This window comes from Nannobrachium achirus (assembly GCF_963921795.1).
Source record: "Nannobrachium achirus genome assembly, chromosome: 20".
In the NCBI taxonomy this organism is placed as follows: domain Eukaryota; kingdom Metazoa; phylum Chordata; class Actinopteri; order Myctophiformes; family Myctophidae; genus Nannobrachium; species Nannobrachium achirus.
In genome coordinates, this window is record NC_137827.1 from 20,845,895 (window position 1) to 20,855,654 (window position 9,760).

At 41.5% G+C, this 9,760-nt stretch overlaps 1 protein-coding gene across 1 annotated transcript in view; it reads right to left on the bottom strand.

The window, feature by feature from the left end:
• ttll5 (tubulin tyrosine ligase-like family, member 5) overlaps nt 1-9,253 on the bottom strand; it is a gene marked incomplete at its 3' end in the record, with an annotated part of 145,156 nt that extends 135,903 nt beyond the window's left edge. The window contains exons 1-7 of the mRNA XM_080750889.1: nt 9,214-9,253; nt 8,299-8,441; nt 4,903-5,009; nt 4,653-4,735; nt 3,427-3,533; nt 2,483-2,613; nt 661-743 (exon numbers count right to left, since the gene is read on the bottom strand). Coding sequence (XP_080607015.1) covers nt 661-743; nt 2,483-2,613; nt 3,427-3,533; nt 4,653-4,735; nt 4,903-5,009; nt 8,299-8,360 — 573 coding nt within the window. The 5' untranslated portion in view covers nt 8,361-8,441; nt 9,214-9,253. The remainder of the gene's footprint in view (nt 1-660; nt 744-2,482; nt 2,614-3,426; nt 3,534-4,652; nt 4,736-4,902; nt 5,010-8,298; nt 8,442-9,213) is intronic.
• Nucleotides 9,254-9,760: the final 507 nt, after the last annotated feature.

Consider the following 9,760-nt stretch of genomic DNA (forward strand, 5'->3'; position numbering starts at 1 on the left):
ATTTTTTTCCCAGATCACTTCCAATTTCACTGGAACGTATTCCATAAGATTTCTCTCGCCCGATTCTCACCTGATTGGATAGAAATGGTATGCTGACCTGAAAATGAATTTTCGGTTTACTGAAGCGCTGTAAAGACGGTTCTGGAAGACAGTTCAGTGTTACTGAACACTCACGCTCCACCGACTATTACTATAGGAATGTAACAAGTACGGTAACAGAAAAACTGTTAAATTTCAACTCAGAGAGTTACAAAAGGATTTTACTGTGTAACATCTGGTACACTGTAGCGGTTTCTCGAGGCGACTAACACAATGTCGTTGTCGGGTGGAAACCTTGTATGTCCAAAACCATTCGTTTTGTATTTATCATGAAGAAAAGGAACTAAACTAGTGAAAACAGCCGATCTACAAGCACACAACACCTCGCACCGTGAGGCGTTGTGTGCTTGTAGAACGGCTGTTTTCACTACTTTTGTTCAACGGCCTTGTATGATGAAGCACGGCTTTACTTTGCAAAAACAAAATACATACAAATTTGAAACTTGGAGATACGAGGTTTCTGCCCGACAGTGACAATAAGCTACCATCGAAGCGTCCGTCAAGATGACTAAATGTTTCTATGCAGGACCGAGTTGTGTCAGGGAAGGATAGTGGTCTTACATTGCTAACCAGGTAGATGCCCCTTCCTCTAGAAGATGCCACTGGTTTAATGATCCAAGGGCCCTTGTCCTTGACGAAACAACCTGGGCAGGAGGAGAAGTGTGAGTATACAGCGAAACAAGCTCTGTAGGGTTCCCACTCCCACTCTCCATGACCAACTCCAGGGCTGGGCGGGCGATATGGACAAAATCAAATATCACAATATCTTTTAGCAAAACCCTCAATATCATAATTGTGATGATAATATCACATATTAGTTTTTATCATGGCAGAAATAGCAGATCTACAAACTCAACGCATTGTGAGCTTGTAGACTATTAAAAGTTTTAACTATCTGGTATCACATCACGATATCAATAAATTGCCACGCACCAATGACGGCAATGTGGGTCGATCGGTGGGTGGGATTTACCTGGAATTCGCTGTGCACCTTTCATGCTCTCCAGTGAATAAACTCTATTGGTTACTACATTATCACTGTTACTGTTACTAAACTATTGGACACTAATAATGTCAGCTTAGTTTGCTAACATGATATCTCATAATCAAATAGGCAGATTAAAAGGTGAACCCTACTTACATCCTGTGCCATCCTTAGGCAAAAAGGCACTTTGTAGCTTTTTTATTGATGGTATTTTATTTCATTTTATCTGTTGTTAACGATATGTATATATTGCTTCAGTGAATATACAATAACTACTGTATATACCATCAACACTTTATTCAGGCACTAATTCTGGCTGGATGGTAATGCAAACTGCTTTGTTCTAGTCGGATGTAGCTATTGAGACTTTTGGACTATTTCTCTCTTTTTTCCAAGAACAAAATTCCAAAAAAGATTTATGATAAAAGAGTTTTATGTCATGACAATTACTTTTCAGGAAGAAATAACCTGTGTTCCAATGGATCCAATGTAGTTTTATTTATTTATTATTGTTTAAGTCTTGTTAATATTACTTTTCATTGGATAAATATTCATAAAACCCACAGACAGACTTAACAACTTCTACCTGGTGTCCCTATTTTAGGCCATATTATTATCGTCAAAAGATTTTCCAAAACGTAAAAAGCTTTCAAGTTCACAACTCATCGTGTTGGCTATTTTTTGCATGACACAGTCATACAAAAACGTATTAAATAGGCATTCATTTTTGAAAAAGATGAAATATGGATATTCAAGGTTACTGCGCGACAGCGATTAAATCATGCCACATATTGTCGTTGTCGGGTGAAAACCTTGTATTTCCAAAACCGTTCGTTTTGCATTTAGCATTTTAAAAACGATATAAACTAGTGAAAACAGACGATCTAGAAGCAAACAACGCCTCACTGTGTGCTTGTAGATCGGCTGTTTTCACTACTTTTGTGCGACGGCCTTGTATGATGAAGCAGGGCTTTACTTTGCGAAAGAACGTACACATTTGAAACTTGGAGATACGAGGTTTCCACCCGACAGCGACGATATATGACACGGGGTCATGAACCCATTCCAAACCCACCTGGCAGGGATGCAGCCAGTCGCCTCCCCGTATATTTTTACTTTCATTTTCTTTAACCATGCAGGTACAGTATCATTGAAATCAATAATCTCTTTATGCATGAGAGACCTGTGGATGACCCATCCCTAGGCTGGTCGACAAGGGATCCAGCGAGGCTCCAACTACAATTTCGTGACTTTTCCAAAACATTTCTCCTTTGATTATTTTACATAACTCATCCAGGCCTGGAAAATTATATTTAAAAAAATGCCTCATGCCTCTTCCAGGTTTTCTATGAGAGTGGGAACCCTGGCTCAGGTGCAAGGTTTTTGAGGGAAGCTTACTGCAGAAGTCCTGGTACTCAGACGGAAGCACAAAGGTCTGGGGAACAATGTGGAAGTTCTTGAAGCCGTGCGCCTGCTGCATTCGCTGGATGTTTTTGTACAGGCGATCTTTGCGCGTCAGTTCATATGACCTGGAAAACAAACACGGCCGCGTGACCTGTGAGTTAAAAAAATGTTCAAGCTCTGCACAGTGTGCTCGCTGAGAGAAAAGTAAAGTGCAGTGCAAACACAGTGGCAATAAGACTCCCTTCTCCATGACATTATGATTCATTTCATGTTTTAAAGAGGCACGGGTCCAAACTAAATGCACTTTGCAGTGGAAGCCAACAAACACATTGACTGATCTGAGGGTCTTAGAATGGCTCAGCAGCAGTCTAAGATGACTGAATGCTCAATGCATCTCCTGGGGATGCGAGTTCAGAGGTGTGGGAGCATTTAATATGTATGATTTATTTATCTAATAGTAATTTACCCTTTTCATTAGTGCGTGGTTGATTGGGGGTAGGTGTTTTTTTTCGATGGAGGGACAATCATTTCTCTTTTGTGTTTCCATGTGTACTCTGAATGTCTTATGTTCCTTTCAATACAACATTAGCGACTTTAAGCTTTTGACGGCTACGGCAGATGACAACGGTAACCGGAACTGATCATCGCTCGATAGATAAACCTGCCGCCGTCGCCGGCACCATCTTTACAACGCCAGAAGCTCCTTTCCCACGTAGTGGCTGCATCGTCTGCTGCGTCACCATGGAAACCAAATACTTTAGTAAAAGGGGTGGGACTGGGAGTCCCCGTCGCCGACGGCTGGTTGCTTAACGATTTTGACTGCTACGGCGATTACGTCATAGCAGCCGTAGTCCCGCCTTGCGTCGCGGTTGTAGAAACGGGCTGCTTAAACTGCCTATTGTCTGCCTCGACAGATACAATGAAGATGTGCACTGCACCTGGGAAAGTGGTTGACCTTCTGGAAGTCTTGAAGGCTGCGTAGGAGATAAGGCTTGAGGTGAGACCCCGTCCACATGAGGTTAAAGTCATTACTATTTGGATGAACCTGAAACAGACAGAGACATTCTGCTCAAGACAAAGTTCAGAGGCTTTGTCAACAGATTTAGATTCACTGCACACAGGACAAATGACCAATTCCAAGGGATTATTCAAAAGCAAAATATATAATACCGTATATATACATTTCAGAGCAACACCAAGTATAGAAGTTGATGCTAATACTGTGCGAGCTCTGCACAGTTTCCAGTCACCAACAGCAGTATTATATTCTGATGTCCATCACATGTGACTGGTCGGTTAGCATGGATCTAAGAAGCAGATCAGATACTCCGCCACTAATCTGGTGAAATACAGCCTACTCTCTTCAAATCACCACAAAGCAAGAGCCCGCTCACCAGCTATTTTCATCACCATTTTACTTGATGTGTTTTCTGTTTTGCTTTGTTTTATTCCAGCCATTGGTGGGGAGGCAATTTTGGCATGGCTTTTTTCACTAACTTGTCTAGGAGAAAGACATATGTTTGCAATAGAGGGTTATTAAACACTGGCTCTATATGATGCTGTGGCAGACACTCGTCTGCCTTTGATGACGGTTTAATGCGAGTCCAGAAGCATCGAAGAGAAATAAGAAGAGAATGAATGGTAACTGTTTGAAAGGAGTGATAATGAGGAGTATGCTCCCCTGAGGGCCAATACTTTTTTATATCCCTTGTGGGCACATTCCCTGGCTGAAAGCCTGATTTATACTTAGTTGCTCACCAGTGTCATTCGACACGTTCTGAGCTTGTAGATTAGCCATTTTTTGTGCACTAACAAGTATAAACCAGGCATTAGTCTGTATAAGTGAAGGCTATAAATGACAGATTTGCAATCTATTATCCTACACTGTAAACTCCCAGTGGATTGGACAGACATGGACCCATCTCTCATTGTTAAAGAAAACACATTTGGGGATTTTTCTATGTACAACATGCTATATTTACATTACGTAAATATAGCCTTGTGCTTCTGGAATAGAATGCATCATCTTAGGGTTATGCTGCATAACTTATACTTTGTTGTACAACGGTGTACTGCACGACCGTCATGATACATGAAACATGGAACATGACATTGTTGCGTACGTCACCACTTTGACATTGGACGCTTTAGCCAAGAACTTTACCTCATGGAATCCATGATTGGTCAGTATCCCTCGTACCAAACGGCTCTCTGTGCGAACGATCTTGAAGGCCATCTTGTATCTCTCTTTAACAAATGGAAAACAATAGTGCAACTGTCTTTAATGCACTTCAATATGCTCATTAAAAAAACATTCCTAGCACCCAAAACATAATAGGCTACGCCTACAACAGCTTGTTTTATCATCTTTCACCATGTTGCTGCTGTAACCTCAATGCACGGTAATAATGTACCTCCAATGGAGCAGATGTTCAGATCTCTAGAGACGATGGCTTCAGGGCAGAACACCAGAACTGGGATCTTCCTGCTAAGACCACTCCAGGCAATGCAAGGGTGGTCTCTGGGAGGCACAGAATCAAATGAAACCAGGCATATAAATACATTAGTAAGATGTAGTATGCATCCCATAAATTAAAAAAACTAAGACGACGACTGAATGATGTTGTCAAAAAATTACAGTCTGGGGATTTATTTCCCTTCATGCTATGTTGAGTTTACAGTCCTGGATGATGCTGGCTAGCGGATATGGGCAGCTTACCTAACCCTGGTGGAATGCACGCTGACATGATGTTGACTTTATGTGAGCAGATAGAGACAGAACCACACACAGGTTCAGGGTGTGCTGGGCAATAAAAAAAAGGCCCAGCTACTACAGTATATTAACAAACACCCTGGTAACATTGCACTGAGAATATCTGATAGTGCCAGTCTCTGACTGCCTATCAGGAGCTAAAAAAGAGACAGATAAGATAGCATGTTGACGGAGTCGGAGTCAAACTCTATCAGACGTGACCGTCCATGATAAGATGGAGCGAGGCAGGGAGGCATGTAAACAAGTGTTGCTCCTAGCTCAAATATCCTGGTATGCCAGACAATAAGGCCTCTGTCTTGTCTGCGGTGATATCTGTGCTACACGCCATTGAGAAAGGTATTTTGATAACACGGATTTCAAGTCAGCGAACAACAAAAGGGAAAGGGCTCAGGCTGGCTGACATCAAGTACCACAAGTGAATGTGATGCTCCATTAGAAACATCACTGACACAGAAGAGGGTAAATGTAAAGGAAAACAACTGAGCTACAAGTTATAACGTGCCGCAATGCATTGTTAGCTTGTATATCTCGTCGCAATGTCGCTTGTCTATATCGACAAGCGACATTGTTGTACGATGGAGTATGAATACATACGATGGAGAATGAATACAAATTTAGGATATACTGTATATTCTAATCTGTTTCTGATGCTCTGCTCAAGAGACTCAGACAGGGAGAGGGTTGATAAGACTGCTGCTCAGGCAGCCAACCAGTCACTATTAACCAGGCTGCAGTTGAATCCTTGCCAATATTAGGCAATCCTGGCTATTTAACCACTTCGCAGACCGGTATCCCCTAGGGCAGTGTTTCTGAACCTTTTTTCTGCATGGGCACACTTTTCATGTCCCAAGAATCCATGGGCACACCAACATAATACGGGGGTGTAAATATCGTCACTGTAAGTTTCAAATTACAACAGTAATGAAAACAGCAGATCTACAAGCACACAACGCCTCGCACCGCTTGTAGATCAACTGTTTTCACTAGTTTAAATCATATTTAAAATGATAAATACAATACTGGCTTTCAAACAGTTTCAAGGGGCACACTTGACCCTTCTCAGGCCCACACCAAAGGTCCCCAGGCACAGTGGTTGAGAAACACCGCCCTAGGGTTCTATCCTTGGCCCCTTCCTTTATTACCTCTACTCCAAGGGTGTCCAAAGTGCGGCCCGGGGGCCAAATGCAGCCCGAGGACTTCATTCATAAATTGTATTATAACTTAAAGCGACCCACCAGCCCCGTCAAACAAGAATATTTTCCCAGAGTATAATGTGTCAGGATTGTTCCCTGTTGTCTCATTCTGAAGGGGTCAAGGAAAGGCTATTTTATTATATTTTTTACCTTGCACGTTTGGTTACATTTGATGATGCGAGTTATTTGTTTTTTGTTCAGAGCGCAAACCTGATAAAAGACCATTAATATTGACGATGATAGTTAAATAGAATCTTTTAATTGCGATGTATGTGTATGTGACTTTGTAATGGTCTGACCGAAAGTACATTTTGTCAGGAGATGTAGTCGGTGTTTTAATATTTTCTAATGTGGCCCCCTTAGAAAAAGGTTTACTTAGTTTGGACACCCCTGCTCTACTCTCTTTGCCAAAAATAACCAATCTACAAGCTCACAATGCAACATTGTGAGCTTGTGGATTTGCTATTTCTGCTGAATGTTCACTAACTGTGTTTTTAGCTGAATGTTCGCCTTGAATGCTAGGGTTCAAGTGGTTAAGGCAGTGCTGTGTTCTACCTGTAACGCACCTACTGTATACGGCGTCTGCTGTCAGAAAAAAAAATTATATATATGAACAGCGTCTGCCCTCGTAAACCTTTCAAAGTAGCGTATCTGATAGGCATTATGCACTGGCGTATGCCATGGCCACACAAATAACCGCGGATCATATATTATAGTATGCCATAAAAAAAAAAACGTTACACCACTGGGTTAAGGGGTCAGAAATTAAAGGCAAGTAGAGTTGAGTTACTCCCAAGTGCAGACCAAGGTGGCAGACAAAAATATGACGAAGACTGGTTGGTGTAACAATGAGCTGCATTGAAATGACATTGGCTTCAGCTATTAGGTTTCCAATTTCTTTTATCAATTATGCAAAATAAGAGTTACTCAAGAAGTTCACTCTAACTGCATCTTGGCATCAATAATTAAAATGAGGTTAGGACATCCCCTATAGATTAAATTACACATGATCCATAGCAGACTTTATGAAAAAGTACATTTACTGTACAAGAGACATGGTACAGTAAGAGCAAATGTGTAAATGCTTTGCTCAACAACGTGATGTTCAAACTGGTACCAGAGTAATGAATGTTCTATTTCAAAGACAGAGAAACCCTAAAATATACAAGAAAAAATCCTCTTTGTTACTTTATCCCTATGTAACTTGGAGAGTGTACAGACGTACAGATGGGACCCATCTGTACCCTGTTTCGTCTGTACACTCTCTGAGTTAAATTAACACTCAGGATTTGACTATGTGCATGCCAGGAGGGATCAGTACTAAGCTAAGAGCCCATCGGACACTCAAGATCAAATCAGACAGTTAACGCTACAAGCTGTATAGGGATTGTGGGCGGCACGTGTACATCCAAAAGGAGAATGCTCAAAGAGAGGCTTATTACAGGCAAGCAGTCCAAAAAAGGAGAAATGACAAGCTATTACTTTCTTAACAAAACACTATAACAAATTGATTTTAATGTTTATTATCACATCAAGACAAGTGGCTTATGGGAATTCTATCTATGATAAACTACGGTCGAAGTTAGACACATTATGATTTATATGGACGTTAAAACACCAGATTAGAAAGACAGACTAGGTTCAGGCTCAAGATGTACTCTCTAAATAATAGTCACATACAAACACTACTAGAGCTGTTGCAATATTGCAGGCAGTGAAATCATTGCACTTGGCCTCTTCCAAACTGAGAAATTCATGCATATTGCATAATAAAGAATAAAGCAGAGACAGACAGACGAGAAAATCTGACATATTGTGAACTTTTAATTAGTACATCCACTTACTCCTGCTCGTCCTCCTGTGAGGACTCAGAAGAATCCTCTTTATCCCGGATCACAGCTGGCATTTCCACGGCGGAGGAGGGTGAAGCAATGCCTGGTTAAATGTTCTGGCTGCCTGTGCTTACCACCACCACGGCATCTCCAACCTACAGACAAGACAGGTCACCTCATCAGTAAAAGAAGCACTGGTGGTCAGTGGTCACCAGCGACTGATTAGCTAACGTTAAGCTAACAACGTTAGCCAACTGTAAGTGCTTATCACTATCAGTGCATTCAAAACGTATCAATGTGTGGACACTGACAAGCCTATGTTTAGGCAGCAATCCTGCATAGCCCTGAATACATGACGGCCATCCTGCAATGCTCTGTAGCATAGATGACCCGTTGCTATGGTAAATAATTGTTCGACCCAACCAACTGGAGCCTGGAGGAGAAGTGATTGAAGCCCAGTGGTGGAAAAAAAGTACTCAAATGTTTTACTTAGTAAAAGTATCAATAGCCTACTACAATGTAGAAATACTGTTACAAGTAACAGTATTTCTAGAATTCTAGAATTCAAAATTCACTAGAGTAAAAATACAAAAGTATTGGCCTGAAATAAATGTAGTGGTAAAAGTACAATATTTGGACATTGGAAATACTCAAGTAAAATACAAGTACCTCAAAAGTGTTACTTGTAAGTAAATGTACTTAGTTACCACTACTGCTGCTAACAACAACTATAGCCATATAAAACGTTAGCTAACACAGAGGTATCTAAATACAACAGAGCTGCTGTGAATACCACCGTGTATGCGATAATAACGAACGGGTAGTGAAGTAATACACGACAACATAGCTAAAAACAGGCCGACATAAACGTGCATCTAGTGTTTGAGTGTGCAGAGCTTGCTAGCAGCAGGTAGTAGCAGCACTCACCCTGCTCACATCACGGCGGGCTGGTTGTTGATGAGCACCGTCCATTCTGCTGGTAACTACAACAACTGAGTAGCAACAAGCAGTGGCGTCAGTTCACAAAAAAGCTAAGGTATGGCAACATGACTGGTGTCTTGCAAGCGCGCGAGGTGTTGCCATACCTTAGCGACAGGCACGATGAAAAGTACATTTTATTATTTCCCCCTGTTGCCAGCCAAGGTATGGCAGCTGCCATAGCTTGCCATACCCAATTGACGCCTCTGGCAACAAGGCCAGGGAGCATGCGCGCACACACCTTAAAGTAAACCACTTGATTGATTGATTGATTGATTGATTGATTGATTGAAGACTTTATTAGAAGTTTGCATAGGAAAAGGTACAGTTTCATGACGGTACAGTTCACTGGTACAAGGTCTACTAAAAGGAGATCCTAGATCTCCACAGGAAACCATTTAAGTATCTCATAAAAACACACACTGGTTCCCAAACAGTGGGTCGCGGACGCATTTGTGGGACACGGACACATTTTTATGGGTCACCACGCGAGTTA